Source organism: Lethenteron reissneri, chromosome 33 (assembly GCF_015708825.2).
Source record: "Lethenteron reissneri isolate LAM-NWPU_2019-01 chromosome 33, ASM1570882v1, whole genome shotgun sequence".
Lineage (NCBI taxonomy): Eukaryota > Metazoa > Chordata > Hyperoartia > Petromyzontiformes > Petromyzontidae > Lethenteron > Lethenteron reissneri.
In genome coordinates, this window is record NC_083811.1 from 9,666,789 (window position 1) to 9,689,235 (window position 22,447).

The 22,447-nt window shown below is 42.4% G+C and overlaps 1 protein-coding gene across 2 annotated transcripts in view; it reads left to right on the plus strand.

The window, feature by feature from the left end:
* Positions 1-1,027: 1,027 nt before the first annotated feature.
* Positions 1,028-22,447, plus strand: part of LOC133350328 (oxysterol-binding protein-related protein 8-like) — a 99,585-nt gene continuing 78,165 nt past the window's right edge. The window contains exons 1-3 of one of the 2 annotated variants that reach the window (XM_061564562.1): positions 1,028-1,273; positions 8,875-8,971; positions 19,770-19,812. In XM_061564562.1, the coding sequence (XP_061420546.1) occupies positions 8,924-8,971; positions 19,770-19,812 (91 nt within the window). In that variant the 5' untranslated portion in view covers positions 1,028-1,273; positions 8,875-8,923. The remainder of the gene's footprint in view (positions 1,274-8,874; positions 8,972-19,769; positions 19,813-22,447) is intronic. The other variant, XM_061564565.1, reaches the window with a different exon arrangement.

The window sequence follows — 22,447 nt, forward strand, 5'->3', positions numbered from 1 at the left end:
GTACACTCACCCAGCTTAATAACCAGGCTACAGTCTACATAGACTGCCAGTACACTCACTCAGCTTAATAACCAGGCTGCAGTCTACATTATAGACTGCCAGTACACTCACCCAGCTTAATAACCAGGCTACAGTCTACATTATAGACTGTCAGTACACTCACCCAGCTTAATAACCAGGCTACAGTCTGCATTATAGACTACCAGTACACTCACCCAGTTTAATAACCAGGCTACAGTCTACATTATAGACTGTCAGTACACTCACCCAGCTTAATAACCAGGCTACAGTCTACATTATAGACTGCCAGTACACTCACCCAGCTTAATAACCAGGCTACAGTCTACATTATAGACTGTCAGTACACTCACCCAGCTTAATAACCAGGCTACAGTCTGCATTATAGACTACCAGTACACTCACCCAGCTTAATAACCAGGCTACAGTCCACATTATAGACTGCCAGTACACTCACCCAGCTTAATAACCAGGCTACAGTCTGCATTATAGACTACCAGTACACTCACCCAGCTAATAACCAGGCTACAGTCCACATTATAGACTGCCAGTACACTCACCCAGCTAATAACCGGGCTACAGTCTACATTATAGACTGCCAGTACACTCACTCAGCTTAATAACCAGGCTACAGTCTACATTATAGACTGTCAGTACACTCACCCAGCTAATAACCAGGCTACAGTCTACATTATAGACTGTCAGTACACTCACCCAGCTTAATAACCAGTCTACAGTCTACATTAGTGTGTTTTTAATTTTATTAATTTTATATTTTATTTTATTATTTTTCTCTCTACGTGACTTTACCAAATAATATGGACCCCCCCCCATCCCCTTTACATTTCCCACAACGCACACGCGGCGTCTGCCACATGGCGGCGCTTCCCTATTGGTCAACGGGCGGGTCGCGGTTCTGGCTCCTCCCCCTTCCACGCCACGCCCACGCCAATTGACCAATGGCGCGCGAGAGGCGCCAGTGCGCGCTAGGAAATTCGAGAGCGAAGGGTTCGCTGCGAAGTCTCCGTGGTGCAGAGCTGCGGTGTCGGCTGCTTCGTGCTGCTGCTGCCTGTGTCTGTCGTGTTGTGTGTGTTGTATGTGTTGTGTGTGTGAGGCTCTACGGGGTGACCAGTGCGGTGCCACACCACCCACCACACGCCACACCGCATCTATCAACGGGAAGATTTTTTCGTTCAACGAGCACCGAACGCCGTCGGGGACGTGCGGCTCCGCGTTGGGTCGCCTCGTTTGGAAGGTGAGTTCCGTTGAGGCCTAGCGCACCCACCACTACCAGCACCCACCACCACTACCACCCATCCACCACTACCCACCACCTCCACCACCACCACCTCCACCCCAACTACCACCACCCACCAATTCCACCACCACCCACCACCCCACCAACACCACCACCAACACCCCCCACCACCCCCACCACCCACCACCACCACCACCCACCACCACCACCCCCCCACTACCATCCACCACCCCCACCACCACCCCCACCACCACCAACACCCCCACCACCCCCACCACCCACCACCACCATCCACCACCCCACCACCACCACCCACACCACCACCACCACCCCACCACCCACCACCACCCCACCACCACCACCCACCACCACCACCCCCACCACCCACCACCACCACCACCCCACCACCACCATCCACCACCCCACCACCACCACCCACCACCACCACCCCCACCACCCACCACCACCACCCCACCAACACCACCCACCACCCCACCAACACCACCCACCACCCCCACCACCCACCACCACCACCACCCCACCAACACCACCCACCACCCCACCACCACCACCCCACCACCCCACCAACACCACCCACCACCCCCACCACCACCCCACCAACACCACCCACCACCCACCACCACCACCCCACCACCCCACCAACACCACCCACCACCCCCACCACCCACCACCACCCCACCAACACCACCCACCACCCCACCACCACACCCCACCACCCCACCAACACCACCCACCACCCCACCACCCACCAACACCACCCACCACCCCACCACCCACCCACCACCCCACCACCACCACCACCCCACCAACACCACCCACCACCCCACCACCCCACCACCACCACCACCCACCACCCCCACCACCCACCACCACCCCACCAACACCACCCACCACCCCACCACCACCACGAGCCTTGCCCCGCACGCCGCTTGCCTGGCTCGGCGATGCGAGAGGCCCCCCCGGGTGGGGCCGAGGGTCGGGGCGGCCCCCCTCGGCCCCCTTTGGCCCCCCTCGGCCTCCCTCGGCCCCCCTCGGCCTCGCTCGGCCCCCCTCGGCCCCCCTCGGCCTCGCTCGCGGGGTTTGGTGTCAGTGTCTTTCGCCTCGCCGCTGTGTGCGGGCTTCGCGTCCCCTTGCGCTGGTGTTTTAGTGGCGCGTTCAGTCGGGTGGTCTCGTGTCAAAAGAGGCACGAGTGGCCGGGTGTATACATTGTGAAGGTACCAAGCGTCTGAATGCGACCCTGGTGTGTGTGTGCGTGCGGGTGTTGTGAAGTGTTTGGGAAGAGGCTGCTCCTGATTTGTGTTTTGGGTGGTTGTGGACCAAAGCAGAAGCGGCGACATGGAGGGGTCGCACACGGAAATGTAAAGTGTTTACGTTTTGATTTACAACCACTGTACGTGCCAGGGGGGGGAACGCGTGTGTCGATATGTCCAGGGGGAAGAGGAGGGACGTGATTGTGTCTGATGTGAAGGTGAGGTTTCAGGGGCAGGAGAGAGGGCGAGAATAAGATTTGCATGTGGACAGTATCGACAGCATTAAGGTACAATTTGAATGTATAAACCTTTTAAGTTGGAGACATTTAAGACGCTGGGAACGGAAATTAGTGTCGGGTTGATTACACATTTCCCTGTACATAATTGAACGCCAGTTTTTTTTATTCGACTTGAAGATTTAACAAAAATACAACCTCAACTCGCTTCCAATTGTTCACTTGATGCCGCGTTCAAAACAAACCAATCAGTTTTTGTTAATGAAATAGGCCATGGGAGTGGACACCTTGCAACCCCCGTGAACAGCAGCAGGGATTCTGTTTTGCAGAGTTGTTAGTTTGGAAGGCGAAGAGCCAAGGTTGGGGAACAAGACAGGGGGAAGGTGTTGGAATTTGAGACGACTTAAGGATGACATCTAGAGTTGATTCGTGCCTCATACATAAGCCCATGGGGTTTGTATGTCCCCACCCCTGGGGTTTCTCCTACAGCTGACAAACATCCACTGCAGCTGGTCTTGCCCATTGGAATCCCAATGATGGAAATGACCTGCATATTACAGAAACATGTAGGCGAGCCGGACTCATAGGGAGGAGCACTGGTCCGGAAAGCATTTAGAACAATGGATATCTATGTAACGTTATAGACACATAAAAAAATACGTATTGAAATTGTATTTTATGTACATTTAATTCAACTCTGTAAAATGTGATAAAAATCCATCTTTGAAATAAAAAAAGCAACCTACAGTATAATACGGTTACTGTGTTGTGTGTATTAGTTTATGGAAAGTGTTGACCATTGAAGTGTGTGTCCCTACAAGACGGCAATCATCAGACTACAGTTGCCGCAAAAGGTTTGGTGGGGAGGGATGACCCCTTAAACAAATCTGAGCAGGAAAATGAAACGAATAAACCTAAAAACGGTAAAAAATACTAAAACACCCAATAACTGAGCAAGAAAACCAACCATTCTAACACGGAGTAACACAACTGCGTAAAACATCCGCTTCTTTAAAAAATTCTACAGATGCGTTATAGTGAAATAGACGAGTTTGAAATGCTAACCCTGTCACTAAACATTTAGTGAAACACACGTGCCAAAGGCAGCCTGAATGGCACGTATAAAGCATGTACATGCTGTCTGCTGCTGAAGACAATTCCTTGGGAAAAGAGACGAAGCAAGGATAGGTTGATGGTCAGTCAAATAGAAGAGAGACCATCTCTTAAGCCTGGACTAGAACAGGAGGATGGAGTTTTTGCAGTGCCGATGACCAGAAGGAAATGCCAGGAAACGGGGGGCAGAAACGGAAACGGGCTTGGTTTTTTTTTACATTTTGTCAGCTATTATCCGCCTGTGAGATTTTAAGGTATTGAGAGATAGTGAAACTCAGTTTAAAAAAAAGTATTTTTTCCGCCCCATCGTGTACTATTATATACCTTTGTACAGTGGTTTAACATAACAAATAACAATAGTAATGTGTGATAGGATTAAGCTCCCACAATGGTTAAACAGGCATAATGCGCCCTTTGCTGCTCGTCAATCATGCATATGAGTTGTCATTTATGAATCATGCCTCAAGGTGTGGACTGAAATAGAATAGTTAACCCCACTTCGAACGAGATAGTAGTACTCTGTGACGACTGTAAAATAATGCAGCTTTCCATAAGCCATGAGTCTGCAATTAAAATCACTTTCCGTATAACCATGTCCAGACATGTGTTAAAGCAGCTGAACGCCCATTATACATTGCATGTTTTAGGTTTCCAGGTCTGACGTGCTTTGTTTTCTGTTTGCAGTGTTACTGCGTTGGTTAAAATATTTGCAATGGGTCTGTCTTGCCATGTATTGTGTCCATGAGCAGTAGTCTAGCGGTTAGCGCGCTGCGCTACAAATCGGGCCACCCGATTTCAATTCCTGCTCACGGCCGACATCAGTGACCATTATCTGAACTGATTCCGGGCCTCCCCTAGGTTGGCTCAGCCTCAAATGAGTACCTGGTGGGGCGTGTAAACATTGCCACTAGGGAGACAAAGGTGGCTGGGCGTGGTGCTGGCCACCCTACCCCCTCGTACCACACCGGCCTTCATAGGTACTCGCTAACTGCACTTCACCCAACACTGTGTTCAGGCTACACGGGGGATCTTTGTGTACATGACAACATTTGTTAGCGTTATGTAATATTTTGTGATGTTATTTTCGTTTTTACATTTGGCATGCACCACATATGATTTGGTAATTTGACATGCATTAATATTGCATGTTTACTACCCCAGAACAATGAACTTAAATGTGCCTCACCAGTTACATCTTTTATGCTATTGAATGTTCCTTCGTTCATTGTTCTGTCGGTTCAATGTTGAGAACAATACTAGAATAATAAATTAACGTGTTGTGCCATTTAATTGAATGTAGTATCCGTGAAACACATGCTATATGTTTGCTACTTATTGCTATTTTTCTACACAACCTGGTTATGCATGTTGAACATTTCGCACCTTATGTAGCCAACCGCGGTAATCGGAGGTGCGGGGGAAGGACAACAAACTAAACACAAAAAGCAGTTGAAACAGCATGCACAATCATATTCATTGCACCATACTGGTGAGTACACATCTTATATGTCCTCATTCACATCAGAGAGCTTCTGACTTGGCCATCTGCTCCGGCTTGCAGAATGTAGCAGTTCAGCTGCTGAGGTCCCACTGTAGCACATCAGGCTGCTGTAGCTTGAAGCTTAACAGTTTGCTATGCGGAATTTGTGTTCTTTGTGCCCTGGGGTTTGCACAAAGCAGCGCTGCAGCATCACTGTTGCTTGAAGCATCGCAGCGTGATGTTCCTGCTCCCTGGGTGGAGGCTGGTTCCGGATGGGGGTCAGCACCATGGCTTTTTGCCTTGCATCGTTCTTGCAGACACAGTGAATTTAGACGTGCATTTTTTTCGGCCATAAACACAGCAAAGTGAAAGCACCTTGATGTGCACACTGGGCATTATATATTTTCTGAAATGATGGACATTGATCAGCAACGCAGTAGTGCTTTCAATGAACCCAGTAAGCCCGCCAGATCACTTAACACATCCACCTTGATGATCCTTGCCCAGCTTTGATGATAGTCTACCTTCTGGGGCTTTTTTAATTTGACCTTGTGTGGTGAACAGAGAGGTTTGCCGTGAGTTTTCACACTGGCAGCCTTGGCAAGAGTAGTTTTTTTTCAAGAAGTCTGTAAGCATTTCATTGGATAAAGAAGCCTGGAAATTAAACCCTTTAACTGTTGAGCCTGTGGAAAATGTAAAATGCCTGTCTCACTATGCAGTGTAAGCTGCTTAACAAATGTACTAAAGATTAACAGCGTGTTCATAGAGGTTATATCTACAGTGCAGTTAACAAAAAGCGTAATGGTCTTATTATTGTTCATAATGCTCTGTTGCTTTTCATGACGATAACTTGACATTTTCACGCGTAGCTATTTAACATGATTAAATTGCACATTGTTTGTATATGATTCATATTAAATATGCATCTGTAAATAAGTGTGCATGTGTACAAGAACGTGTACAGCACTTTGGTCAATCCCTCGTACAGGCTGTGGGGGTTATTTAACCATACTTCACCATGCCGGTCAGTGAGGGTTGGTGAAGGCAGGGAAAATAGACGTGGGAGCATTGCAGCACAATACAGAAATGAATGTTGCTGCACTGACCTTTGTTGTTCACATTGTAGCCCCCACATCCCGATGACAACCTGTTTGTCAGAATCAGAATCTTTATTTATACTGGAGGAATCGGATGACCTGTAAAGCTCTTTTTCACAGATGTCCAGTTGGGGTGGGTCAGAATGTTACACGGTGGTTGCTGCCCAATCACTGTCCAGTTTCTGAGATCTGGCCATCTTGGGTGTATTCCTGGTGATTTGGTCATAGACAAACAAATGTGAGCAGCACTTGCAGTTCTTAAGCACAACCGTGTGTCCAGGATAAATTTGTTATTAATTGTAATGTTGTTCTCTAAACCCTTTCCCTTGTTATGAGATGTATTATTTGATATTCTTTGGTTCTTTCTGGAAAGTCACGTAGGTAGAGAAAATATATATATACATCACGACGTTTCGATCGCAACGCAAGCGATCGTCCTCAGATCAAGATATATTTTATTTACATGAAAATGACGGTGCCTGCCAATGGTGCAGCTTTATTCGATCTATAACCTCACAACTTTCAATCTGGCCTTATTGGAAGACTTGTAATGAATATTTAATATTCTCTCTGAGCCAAAGTGGATGAAACTGCATATTGATTTGCTCAATACCTCCTGTGAGTTATAGAATGTGAGCGACACGGACCTTCTAATACACCGTAATCCATAAAGTAAATATATTTACTAAATATGGAAAATGTTTTGAATACAGTGGAACAATTATGTTTCGCAGTTTTATTTATTATTTTTTTTACTCTTAACTGTTTTAATTACTCTCAGAATGTTCTCTCAGACAGGAATTAAATTACGGTAATGTACTAGTTTTTATAAATCAGAATGGGAATTGCAAGTCTATGCTTTTTATATAGAAAGCATTGAATTACCACTGCATTGCAGTATGATATCCACCTTAAAATAAGGATGCTTTATTTTTAGCCATAGTTGGACTCATTACCATTTTCTAACATGGGATGTGAATTACATTTTTCTGGATTTCTGAGACCCTAGTTTTATTTGTTGAATGTCATGATTTTTAATTATGATTGATTCTATAATATTTATAGTGTTGAACAGCCTTCATTTAATTTCCACATTCTGACATTCACAGCTTGACACCATGGATGGTAATTTTGTGTGAAATTAAACATCAAAGCTTTTGACGTAAGTGGAGCAGTCTTGTAAACGTATTGAACATGTTAGGCAGGAGTGGGGGGAGGTTACAAAATCACGTGCAGTTATTCAGTGTACGAATGGATAACCTTTTTATCTATTTTGGGTGTAGATAAATTTTTACTAAAGATAATGTGGCTCTTCATCCACGTGAATGTCACCTTGAACAACATTGTGGGAGGGAGATAATGTTGTTTGGGTTTGGAGGTTTTCTATGGGATTTGGCCTCATGGAATGGGGACTAGTGTTAGGCTTAAGTGGGTCAGGATAAGGTTTAAAGGTTCATGAGGTTATAGTTAAAACCAGGATTTACCTGCTCTGTGTGAGAGGTGTGGCATTTGTGCATGCCTGGTACTTGGTGCAGCACCTTGGGGCACTCCTTAATGCAGGTCTGAGAGGGGGTCATTGAGGTTTTTTTTTGTAGTTACGCAGCAACTTAAATGTGTTGGCTGCTCTAGAGCCACTGAAATTGGGCATCGTTCTCCAGCACGGTTCACTGAATTTGTGGATCATTTCTTTGTGTAACAAGTATAGGGGGAGGTAGGGAGATTTTGTACCCCCCTTTACCTATCAGTATTTAGCAAATTACTTACAACATATATGAATGAAAACACATCGATTATTATACATTGTGAGGGTAAGAAGGGAAATGAATAGTTGAATCGATACATAATTTGCAGCGATGCATCAAAATTATGTTTCAGAATAATCAGAAAAAAGCAAACCGTTTCACCTACAACAGACACATTTACATCATGAGTATATGTATTTAGTTCCATGGACTTTAATAATATGTCAAGATTGGGGAATGCAACATCTACAGTACTGTACTTAATGTTGGGCTCATAGTTTTAGTGTACTCAGCTTAATGTAGAAATAGTACATTGATGTTGCTGTCACTGTGGTATATTAAAAAACATGAAAATTACTGGGTCTGCATGCTTTTACTATCGTATTTTTAATAAGTTGCATTATAATTCTGAAACATTTTACTTGCATAAAATGTATTTCATCACATGACGGCATTTTTTCAACATACAAATACCATACACACAATACAGTAAATGACATTTGTGCGTTAAAAATAATGCTGTAAATTAGTTTTTCTCGTAGGCATCTTGACATTACATTGAACATTGTACAGCATTTCCAGCTTGGATGTTTTGCCGCATGAGGATTTATTTGCAGTGTTATGTGTGTGTTTATTTTTCTGGGCTGTCTCGCATGCAGCCGAGCGTGAAGGGGGGTGAGAGCCTCATGTTGATCTGGCAGCAATAGGATGGAGCCGGCCACGCCTGACGCAGCAGCGGAGAGTGAGCACACCCTGGTGAGTGGCACCTGTCTCATGAGGCGTGCGTGATCGGCCACGCTCTCACATTCCCCGGGGGTCAGCCCCCCTTAACCCCCACGGCTCCGTAGCAGGACTGAACCCCAGACTTCCACAAGGGCTAACGTGCGCCCAGAGCGTGTCTGCTGTGGACAAAATAATAAATGTTATTTTCTCCCAAAACACTTGTATTCATCTCAAGAGGCTTGATGTGGGTTCCCCCAGGTTGGCATGTGTTAGGTCTCCACTGGGAATTGTTTTGGAATTGGAGCTCAGGTTGATTTAATTGGATTGCCAAACTAATTCCACTCCTTCCTTGAGGCGTTGGTTTAAATATCTCCAGTTACTAAGTTGATTTTGTTAACATTAAGTGAAAAAAACCCTCAAAAATTCTGAATTCCCACATATAAAAGCCATGTTTGCATTTATCAATTATTGAAGCTGTACTGTTTAGATTATCTTGAAACGAGATATTTATCCTCGCTGGATCAAAGGTTGCTTCAATAAAAGATTGCGTTTTATGTGTTCACTGATGCCATTTGAATGATTTTTTTTGCCTTATGCTCAAGACTTCCACATTTTCGTGATTTCTCCAGTATTTATGTATTTCGTGGTAAGCATTGTAGTTATGAAATAGTTTTAAATATAATATTTCCTTACTTAAACAAAGCCCACTTTTGAGGTTTACATTGGAAATAGTTTTTATTCAAAAAAGGAAATGAAGAAAAACAACACCATAGTCTTTTACAAAAATCGTGTACAGTTACCTTAGCTACAAATTATGTTTTGTGCAAATAATTTGCTTATATTCTGTGCAGACTCGTGTACGCGCTTGCTTCAAAAAGCTTCTACTGTAGGCAAAATTCATATGCACTGAAAAGCTTTTTTTGCTCTTAAAATAGCAGGCACCACGAATATAATTGTCTGGCACACACCTCATACGGTTTCTCCATTTCAAGCTGTACCTCCCAACTCGAGCCTAGTTTGTTGATAATACTCATGGCGCCTTTACGTCACGGTACAGAATGGCGCTTCCTTCTTTGTATGGCTGATGTTGGTGTCACGCAACAACCGTAATTCAACATTGTCGTGGTTGAGCCAGATAATTGCGTTAGCAGCAGTGGAATGCATCGTTGCGATGCCTCCTTCGTATTTGTGAATTTGGCGTTGAGTCGTTATGTTTTATTATTTGTTCTGGGTGACCACAGTCGCACATATCGAAGAAATTGTTATTTTCCATTCGTGCTTCCGAGCCTTGCATCCCTGTGAAGTCAGTTGGGCAGCTCTGCAGCGAGCATGTAAGAAATCCCTCCCTGTTAGGCAGGTCTCACTTTTCAACGATATATGTGCCACTACCCACAAAAACACTCCAGACTATGCTCATGTGGTTAGTGACTCACGCTCATATCCGTGAGCATGTTGACAGCATTGGAATCTGTCTCCATTTTTGCTGTGCTATTATTTGTTATAGTAGCTTGTGCTGTACCCAAAGGGGGAATTTACCTTTAGGCAGTCTCAGCAACCTCAACCAGATTAGCACCTTGTTCTTCAGGGAGTGTGGACACAATTATTTTGACAGTTTTTAACAATCGTATCTTTTCTGCTGCATGTTTGGTAAGGTTATAAGAGATATGTTCTCTCTGCCCATGAGTAATGACATGTATTAAATGGGTTCATTATTATAAGCAAGTACAGTTCTGCATATTGGAGCTTCAAACATTATTTCGTGATTGTAAATCTTTTTCAGTGTGGCCTTGGTATTTATATTGGAAATGGGGTTAGGTTCCCGTGTCTGGCTTAACATACGGGAAAAAATTAATGTTTTGTAACGTTAATACTATACCATCCACATAACTAAGATCCATATACTTCATGAAATTGTGCAATAATACAATATTTTATAACACAAGAACATAGAATAGACGAAAATAAAACACATCAACACAAAACGTCATGGTCACTTGAGCGTTAGTGATACGCCATCTAGGCTTTCGTATGAAACGTCCTAAACGAGTGAACGGCTAGATGCACATGGTAACGTGTGCACATTTGCGCTGTGCGCGAGCATGCCACCGATGGGTTACATAACTGCTTCGGTGTGCACACGGGGCCCCTCCGCCACGTTGCCAAATCGTGAATAATCCAGGGAAAAAAGGTGCAACACTTGAAGTGGTATACAAATATGAAATTGCGAATATTTTAATTTCGTGAAAAAAAATCCACGGAATGTAATGTTTTCCTGTACTCAGAATGCGTACTGTATATAGGTTTTATAATTTTGATTCTGTAAATGTTGCTTTGAAACGACATTGAGAATCTGCTATGAAGTATTTGTACTGTATCATGAATAAATAAATATATGCAGCATACCGTAATTAAGTGTTCTACCACATACAGACACTCCCAGGGTGTGTTCTGGGGGCCAAATAGTTCAAACACCTCTGTGCAATGGCCAGCTGATGTAACACAATGACGAGAAATGTCAGCCTGCCCAGCATTCATGTCACCTTATTTCCTTGTGTTCTAATTATTATCACTTGGTAAATGAATGCCTTAGCATTGTTTACCGTCAGCCATTGTTAGATGTGAAACTGAGACGAATGAACATTTTTATTTAGTCATGGAAAGGTGGGTTTTATACAGTCTGACCAATGGTTGGTTGTAATTCCACAGGGTTTGCAGAAAAAATACCGCATGCTAACCATTTCCTGCTGGGTATGTTTACGGTAACTTGATCTCAGAAGACAACATTTATTTTACAAACCACTGTGTACATATAGCCCATTGTCTAGGGAAATGTCAAGTTGTTCAGGTGTCTTGTGATGCCATGCCCCCTTGTTAAGCCTCTAATCATATGTACTCCTCATTTGACTGCTGCCTCATCTAGTTTGTTTTCTCGGGAATAAATATACCTGTTTAAAATCCACTTGGTAATTTTAAATGAGTAGCGTACCTCGGAAATATGTGTACATTCATGTACACAGTTTGGTTATTTGAAACTGATTGTTAAGGTTTAGCTAAGTCTTCTGAATACCCTCCTGGATACTAAACCACTCATCGTGCTGTGCGACCCAAAGCTTCTTCATGAACGAGTCTTCTGTGCGGTGTGTATGGAATTTATATTCTTGCATATGGCAAGATGTTGCGGAGTGAAATGCCAATGTTGTGGTCTGCTAGCATGGCCAGAACCACACTGGCTTGTCTTTTAATTTTCCACTTATGATGGAGATGTGCATTGGCCTGTTGTTTTGATGTTGTTGATGATACACCAGTGTCTTTGAGCAATGTTAAAGCCAGGAGATGCGATGTTTGAGTCTGTAATGAGTTGGCTATTCTGGACGTCCACGTTGTTCCGCTCTGTTCACCAGCATCCTCATGAATTTGGGTGAGATTCTAGGATGGTGACAGCACGATCCCAGAAGGGGGATCGGGACTTGAGTTGGGGGACGAGGTACATTGTTGAGGACTTGGTTAAGGAGTATGTTGTCGTTGGTATGAAATCACGTGAACTCCCTTGTGGTTTTTGTTTCTGGATATTTCGTGGCAGAATGTTCCTATCTAAATGTGTGGAGGAGATGGGTGTCTTACAGGCTGACCAACTGCCAGTTGTTGGGGAAGTTAAGGTACACACCCAAAAAGTAATATTTGTTACTGAAAATTTACTTTAAATTGTCTGTAATCGCTCGGTGGGAGTTACCTGATAAATTAAATATTTTAGTTTTAATGCTATGAGTAATTTCACACTTAAGCACAATTATGTAAGGCTTTTCTGACATCTCCAGCCATGCCCGTGGGTGCCTCATTCTTAATCATCATCTGAAACACATAGGCGATAAAGGCCCATTCCGCAAACCAGTGTCCTCATTCCACCGCATTGTAGAAGGCATCATGCAAGGTTCGGCCGGTGTCATGGCAGATCTAACGAACCCACGGGTCTCTCACACGGCCGTCTAGATGGTGCCAGTCGACATCCTCTCTTTGCCTGGATGGATAGAAGAAGGGCATGCTCGATGTACAGTGTAAATGTTAGCATTCTGCACACGGCCAGGATGGTGGAGAGAGCATATAAGGGTATGGTGGTGGGAGGGGAATGTTACTGGCATTAATTTGGTTCAGAAATTGTACAGAAACACTGCATTGTACAGTTTTTATTTACATCCCCGAACACTTCGCCGCTCACAGATCAACAGAAAGCAGAGGCATCTGTAACTTTTTTACAAACAAAAACACATTTCATTGGTGGCAGCTGGACTATAGAGGAAAAAGACATTATTTTTCAAATGCATCTTGTTATTAGTGTAAATCAACGTACAGTAAATCCATAAAAATATAAGGGAAGCTAAAATAAGGATATATCATTTGTGATTGTTTTTAGTTTCAGAAACAGACCCACTGAAAATTTAAAGGGCTGACATTTTTAACCTTTTATTTTTTATTAGAAAAATGTAATTCTACACATGCTTGAGATTATATGACAAAAAGTCAAGATGGTCATCTGTATGTGAAAAATTTATATTTTCAATGGATATGAAGTTTTGTGTGCTAATGAAAGTTTGATATGCTCATGATTACAACGTCATGGAAGCATTTCAAATACAATTTAAATATATTTTGGCACTTCTCTGCAACTCGTGTTTCATGTACTGTTTTCAGTCACTCAGCCCTGCAAGCCATTTAAAACTATGAACAGTTACTTGATTTCAACCATTGCACATTTGTCAAATGTATTTGAAACTGGTAACTTAAGAGACCCCAATAATCGCAGCTGTCTCGCTGAACACGTATAATCTTGGGAATAACTTGTTATTGCTTTGAGACTTGCTTTTGCTTTGAAAAATCAATGGTGCAAGATGTAACACCTCTAGAACAACGTGTTAACTCATACACCATGACTGCTCCTGACCTTTTAAGCACTGCCTTCAGAGAGCCAAGGTGCCAACTTTATTGGCCGATGTATCAAGAGCCCTCTGCATGGAATGCTGTACTGTAGATCGAAAGTGTAGAGTTTACAAATTGCCCAAACAAATGTGCTGGTACGTCTGCCACTTCGTATTTGACAAACTGAACGAACGAATGTTTATAGTGAAATCTAGAAATGGTAAATCATCACCGCCTCAAAGCGATACATCACTTAATGGAGAAATGCCTTTTGTTTAGGCCATTAGGTGACCGAGAAGATGTGATTGCCATTTGCATTCTTGCTCGCAGAAATTGTCTGACCATATCAATACATAGAAACTGTAGAATTTCTGTGCGTTTTTTACGTGCACGGCAAGATGTCTACAAAACTGCACTTTCAAGTAGAATTCTGTCTCGTGCAGTGTTTCTGCATTATGTGCGTTAATGGTTAATTGATGGTTTTTTTATGCGTAAGCACAGTGATATGTCACGAAAAATGAATCGTAACATTTGTGCCACATCATAAAATGTGTTCAATAAAATGTAATACATCATAAAATTTGTGAAAAACTATTTATTTATATAAATCTTTCATTTAACGACGAGCACCATGATCGTTAGTCATGTTCTATTCACTGGTGGATAAAGGCCTCCACCAGTTATTGCCGCTGCCCATGGTCTCGTGGATTCACTATCCATCCCTCTCGCACGAGCTAATCTCTTTCCCCAGGAAGCAAATCATTTTTCAGATGAGGATAAATATATCCCAGATGTCACAGTTGAAGTGGTAACCACTGCCCTTTGCAGTATCAAAAATGGGAAAGCTTCCGGACACGATGCAATACTGTTGGAAATATCGAAGAAACATGACAAGGTCCTGGATCAAAACAAGTGGACAAATGTACTGAATATATATTAACGTAGCCATTAATTACCTCGATTTCTGGAACGATGCCTCAATTTTTACTTCATAAAAAATGGAGACAAAGCTTATTTGAAGAAATTTCGACCCATTATCCTCATTCTGTGCATACACATTGTTCACAACATGATAGAAAATGCAATAATGGACAATTTAGAGGCCAACCTACCACTTGAGCAAGGTGTTATTATAGCGCTCGCTCTGCCATTGTCCACATAAATGCTATCAGATTATGGAAGAGGGAAATTAATATCAGATACCGCTATGCCTATCTTTCCTATACGTGGAAAATATTTTTTATTCGGTAGAAAAGAAGCAGACAACCAAACGCTAACCCAGGCCTCATTAAAATATATAATAATTATAAAAAAACGTTTATTAAGGTAGTACAGTTACTTTGAGATTGAATGCGACAGGAAACACAATACAGATCCGAAGAGTGTGGCAAGGAGACGCTGCTCGCTGAAGCTATTCACAGGGACGTTGCACAATATTTTTCAACAATTACATGTGAGAAATAGAGGCATACGCATGAATAGGGATTGTATTAACCTTCCCATATTTGCTGATACAAGCCATAACAACCAATATAAATTAGCCACAATAAATTATTAAAGAACTTCACAAAGTTTGACCCAGTTGGGATCCCATTAAACATGAGTGACTAAACTGGAAAACTACGGAATTATTGCAAACATGCCTCAATATATAACTCGTTGGCACAGAAAAATATAAAGCCCAACTAAAACAATTTGGTTTATTTTTATGTTGGGCATTCATGAATGATGTAAATATATTTTATAATCAACATCTTTTTATGCTGGCCATTGATAAATGCTCTACATGAAACAATTTGTCTGGCCGGGAGCTTAAAGTATCTACATTCTAGATAGTTATTATATATTAAAGACAATGCTATTTTATAAAGAAACTGGGTGTTTGTATATCTTTCAAATTATGGGCCTTCTTGATAAACGTCAAATGACATTTGTTTTTTCACAGCAACATTGAACCAGTTTGGCAGACTTCCAGTCTATCAAACCGTAGCGTATCGTAGTGCATTTTATGGGCAATAACACTTATTTGGCAAAGTAATGCATTAGTTATAATAATAGTTTTTTTACCCTTTTATCTGGCAACAAAACTGACACCTTTTTTTACAAGGATTCATGTTTGCATTGACCACAATACCTGTGGTCGGAATGCAAACAAAAAACACAACTCTCATAATGTATGCACTGTCCTTGAAGTTGATTGGTCCACACCCGAGACAGCTTTTCTTAGAGCCTAGTCTCACATGGTGTTGGACCAGATGACGCCAAAAGGCGCACAACCCAAAGACAATGCACCATCAGAGTATGAGAGCTCGGGGTAAGCATTTACACCATTGGAACCTCCTTTGCCTTAGTGTTTGCACATGCACATCCTTTTTTGCCAGACTACTGCTGGATGAGGGCCTTCTCATGCCATGCCAGTCGTGGGGGTTGTTTGACCATACTTCATCACGCTGGTCTGTAAGGATTGGTGGCGAGCATAGACATTGTAGCATATTACAGTACAATGGATTTTGATGTACTGCTCTTTACTGAAAATGTAGCCCAGCATCATGATACATCATACTTGTTTAGCTATATGTATGTTGAACTTCCTTCACACCGTACATAGCCAACTGCGCTAATTGGAGGTGGCTGACCATCCAAGCACTAGGCACGCAATTTGCCTACTTAGCTTCCGAGATCTGATGATGTTGGCTGCATTCTAGGTAATTTCGTCACAGGAGCAGATATGTTTAGATTTGCCTATATAAGGTTTTACAGCTTTGTTTTGTTGAATTGATAAGTGTGAGGAATTGTCACGGGACAATGACTTTTGTATAATTGCTGGAATAAAAAAGAATACGTTTATTTTATTAGCCTACAGGCATTACAGAGCTATTTATCCCAGTGTGAGTGTTATTTTTTTCAACACTGCAACCGCATCCATGTATAACCTGATATGTTTATAATCATTAAATAGCGATGCCTTTGGCACTACACAACACCAAATTACAATGTACTGTAAATATGGAACATCTGATACTTGGTATCAAGGAACAGCAAACATCCGTAAAAAATATGATTTGCAATTGTAAATAGAAAAGGCAGAAAAGCAATTATTGACTTCTCCAGTGCCAAGCACTCGCATTCGGAATTTCCTTTGGTCACTAAGCTCGCAAGTCCTGCCAGCGCTCGGTCTTCACTGCAGAACCCACCCTGACTGACCAGAAAAGGAAACAACAGGATGGTAAGGGCGTATCCCCTGCTGTGTAGAACTTCCAGAAATACAAAAATGGATGTCGGCGTTTAGCAACAGACATTTACTGTGGGATTACAGACAAGACAGCACTGGCAGTGCACATTATGAGTTTTGGATATATTTTACATAATCGCAATTTTGACATGGTATTTTTTTACAACTTTGCCAATAGCACTGTATTTCATATATTTTTTTTATATGTATAGCGAAACTAGCACTGCCTACGCATTTGCACAGGATCCAGTGCTGGGTGGGCGGTAGGTGTGATAACGCCCGGCTCACTGCCGTGGGATGCGAGTGATGTCATCACGCTGATGTGTGCGGTGACCGCCCCACCGCACACTTGTGTGCCAGCCAGCAAAACTTGTTAAGTGCACACGGCTATCTTAATTTGCTTCATCTACATGCACTTGAATTTATCTCCAATCCAACTTTTCAAAAACATCGCGTGTCCCTGTGATTTACGAAATTTCAGTGTCGCTCTTCCATTTGGGATTTTTTTTTCCTTCTAATTTTTTAATATTTGTCTTGAATTCAGATGTTGCTTTTTGGAGAGCTTTGATTGAGTACTGCATACAATTATTTTGAGTTGCCAAATCTGTCATAGTATCTTAACACTTAATTATGCTCACATTCCACTGATACACTCCACTGACATGCCCAGCTTTTCGCCTGTCATGCGTTTGCTCCTTTTTGTTCGAGCCATGCTGCCTCTATTTGGCCTGAGCCTTCAAACAATGCAGGGACTGAGCTCAACCGCTCCCTAATTAGGCAGATAAGTCGGTGCTGTTTCCATATTGTTCGTGAGTTGTGGTCGATGTAGCAGAAGTGTCATATTCAGTGACATGCACTGAAATTGAAACCCATTTCTGTGAAATGTCAGCTTTTCAACTATTAATGATCGTAGTTGATCTTAGCAGTCAACGGTGTCCCTGGCATTTTGTGTCCTTTTATTTGGCTTTCAGCAAATGAGGTTTACCTCTCAGAAAGGCTTTTCACAGAAACTCCAGAATATGTTTTATGAAGATCTGATTGAGGAAATAAAGATTTAAACGTGAATCGTGAAAGTATTCACGATGTTTGATTAATTAATGTGATACATTTACAACCAATGGAACTGAACCACCAGACATAAGAAAAATAACTTACGAAAGAAGCCTGGAAAAAAAGTTGAACTAAAGATAAATATTTGCAAACTAACAGTAATAAATAAATAAATAAATCTTTTGCTGTAAACATCTTCGTTGGAGGGAGAGAACTAGAATACTCAAAAGTTTATTGACATCTTTGGTAATCATTGAAAGCAGTCGAGCATAAAAATGATGAAATCCGAAGGCAATTGAGAGCATAATAGAGAGATTTTGGAAAATTGTTTTTGATGAGAGTAATTCCATTGTGCCGAAAGATGATCATTTTTCATCGAAGCATATTATTACCTGCTATTACTTTAAGGATGGGAAACATGGAATCCCTCAAGTAACATGGAGATTTATTGAAGGTATGCACATAAACATGGAGAGATGCATTCTGGGAATTACAAGTGAGTCATAAAGAGTAAACGTTGATCAGAGAAGCAGTGAAAATTAGAGACATTGACCATGAAGAAAAATAAGTTCACTTAGGCTGGACGCATTATGAAAACGAATGGTAGCTGGTAGACGAGCATGGTGATGAAATGTCAGCTGAAGGAAGAAAACAGGCCTGAGAGGGTGACCACTGGAGCAGCCAATGCATGGATTGTGGCATTGCTCGGTGCGGATGACCTGGGGCTCCTTAATCGGCAGTGGATAAAGCATAGCAATTGATGTTTCATTTTCGGATACCATAATATATACTGTTGAAATGATACGCACATGTTAGGTTATGTATGCAGTGAACGGTTAGCAGACGTTCTATTTCCTTTAACCTGTGAAGGACGTTTTTCTTATTTATGAATGGACTATAACATATACTTATAGTGTGCGCTATGGAACGTTCAGAAATTGACACCATCTGTAAACAAGGCAAAATGCGTGGATGATGAATTAGGAAAAGGAGTGAGGGTCCGGGCTCAACGCGTTGCAGTCAATTTTTCAACAAAGCTGAATGTCGGATCTTTTTTTCCCACTTCAGCAATTGTTTCTTGCTGTGGTTATCCCACCTGATGACGGACGCTTGTGTTGCGCCCGAAACGTCGTGATGTAATTTATTTTATTTTATACCTGCGTGACTTTACCGAAAGAACCAAAGAGTATGTCGAATGGATTGTTTATGGTATTACCTTCGAATGTAGTCACTGTTGTGTCAATTTATCACTTGTTTCCAATTGATTACTATCACTTTGACTGCTACTCATAATTGTCGTCGTTATCACCATCATCACTTACGCTTACAAGGGCTGCTCTATCAAGTTAAAAACGTGATAAAGCACCGTTTGGTGGTGTACTTTCTTGCTCAACAAAACAAATGGCCTCAACGAACGTTAACCCTTCCGCACATTCCAATTCGTCCTCTGTGTAATGCACACTAACCTCGTAACGACGCGATATTTTTTATTGACCGCTCGCCCACGTTTCCCTCTCTTGCTGTTTCTTCCTCCACACCCCTCCCTCTGCGTTTCTCCTTCCCTCTTCCTCCTTCCCTCCCCCTCCTTCTCACACCCACTGCCGGCTTCTCCACTTTCCACTGGACCGCTGCCCACAGGACTATGGGGCAGAGGCTTCTCAAGCACGCGACAGCCATGCATGTGAGTAGCACGCGGTCCCCGTTTCTCACTCGGTACCTCCCGTTTCCTTTGCACGGGGCTCTGGGGTGGTTGTGAAGCGGAACTTCCAATCGTACATTTCAATGGCCTGCTGAAGCAGATTGCATAGAACTGCTTCTGTGATCAATTTGAGTGACCTTGTAAACGAATCTTTAGAACTGCTTTTTGTGTTTCGTTTTGTGTCCTTTCCCCGCACCTCCGATTAGCAGGGCTTGCTACGTACGGTGCGAAATAAGTTCACTATACATACTACGGTTCATTTGTGTTGGCGGGAAAATATATAGCAGCATCAAGTCTTGACACGGTGGATATGTTTTGGTCTTTTAGTGTGTTTCATAACTCAATTTTTTTTAGGGAGTGCCGATTTATTATTGTTTTTGTATTTTCGCAAGTGATTATATTGCCAAGTTAATATATTTTTTTAATCGTTGACTCAACATGTATGACAATATAAGACATGTATTTCACACTGGGCATGGTTAAGTTATGATTGTTATGGTTTGTTGTTGCAAAAAAATTTTTTTTTAAAGGACAGTGTTACACACTGTGTGTGCAGGAAGGATGTTGCGATATTGTTTGCTTTTATCAACAAAGGTAAACTTAGGACGTGGCACAGTATGTTCATAATTTATCGGCGTGTGGTTATGTTGTGCAAAGAGATGGACACGGTTTGTTGTGATCCTAAAATTGGCATTATCCGAAACGGGCAACTTCGCTTTAGTGACATTCACGTGGATGGAGGAGGCCACCACTCTCCATCCACCGAGAGGTCAAACATTGCCACTCGGGCACAATGCAAGGAGCGTGTAATTTCTTTATCAATTTCACCATATATCCGTCAATTAAGCGTGGCGGTTGTAGGTTGATGAGCAGTGACACTGGAATGAATGACCTTGTGACCGCCGCATGCTGACAGGATGTGCGCTCAAATGGGCCTGTGTTCCCCTTGCTCACCGTGGCGTTCGCCTCCCTACCTCAGGTGGAACGTGACGCCTTCGCGAGCAGTCCTCGTGATTGATGGGAGGAGGGGGGGGGCTGTCGTGTGCTTGCGACCGAGTCGGTGGTTCAGTTTTCACAGCCACCGTCTAATTTGTATGTGGAAATCGCGAAAGCACGCCGTCTCATATAAGAGGCGTGTGAAATAGTTTCTTTCATCAAGTGGCATGGTCCATATCTCGAACGTATAAATTATGCACAAGTTTTAAGAACTTAATAATAACTGTTACTGTGAAATTAAAGATGCTCATTTATTCAAAAAGGATAGAAATTCACTTGGCTAAATGACATACATTGATTGGTAATGCCTTTTATTTAGCTAGTAGCGTTCTCTTACTTTTTTATTGAAGTTGTATTGCACAGTCAGCAATTGATCTTCTGCTAATGAGTTCACATGAGAGGGGGTTTCCTCTAATGCATGTGGCCATATATAGTCCCTGCAGTGGCGTTGCAACTCACACTTCTGTTTTTATCGATGAGCAGCAATTTCCCTGCTGCTTGTCACAAAATGACGAGTGTAAATGAATTAGCTGAGACACATCATTTATATAACACAAAATAACTAAGCATGGTTGTGGAGATTATGAATAACTATAAGTCAACAGGAAATGTGTCCTTCATGTAATCATCTCTCTACATTAATAATGAAAGTATTTTCCCGCAACCGCTTAGCCCCATTGCCTTCTGGAAGTGCACCATTTCAGCAGCATCAATCCAATTTAAGCGAATTCTGGATCGGTTTGGACGTACAGTGATGATAGTTAGATAATTAGCAACACTGTATGACTGAATGCGCAGCCATGAATTTTTATAGACTACACAGAGTAACTGTAAAAATGATGGAGATGAACATATGGATAATTTCATGGTCACATAGAGTTGAAAATATAACATTTTCTGTAAATACATTAGCATATACACTTACTATTATTCAATAAATAGCTACACTGTGCATGGCTGAAATACATCCAGTAATTTTTTATAGAATACATATTGTGGATGTAGACAAATTTTAAGATGGACAGATGAATAGTTGCATGGCCTATGAACTGTTTGGTTCAACGTTCACAACGCTTTGCCATCCACACGAGCAAGTGTTTGTTGCAAGCTCTTTTGCCGCATGTGTTTGTGCTTGCCTGTGGTGGCAAGGCTCGCGTTAGTTTTGCCAAGTCTGCGCAATCGGAGTGGCCCTCAGTCGCCATCGTATCCGCAGGCGAGTGTAACTCACGGTTGTTATGAACGTGTTACAAGCTTCAAGTGTGCACTTTGTTTCGGTTTTTCTTTCTTAGGATCCACCGTGCTCTCGTTAACTTCTTTGGAGATTGAGAGCTTGCCTACGCTAGTTTTTCCAACGGTAGTGGAAAATTTAACCGGTTATACCATTTCCTGTTTCGTACAAATGGCACCTATTTAAAGATGGATGTGCAGAGGCATGCTTGATAATCGTTCTGTGCATGGCACGATAATCCCACTACATTATGAAGCAGCAAATCAACTTCACTCACTACGAACGTGAATTGGTCACAGCTGTTGCAAATTTAAATACTTATTGACTACCACTCATTATTTATTTGTATCGTTCTAGGTGTAATTCAGGACATAAAAATTGCAATCTGGTATT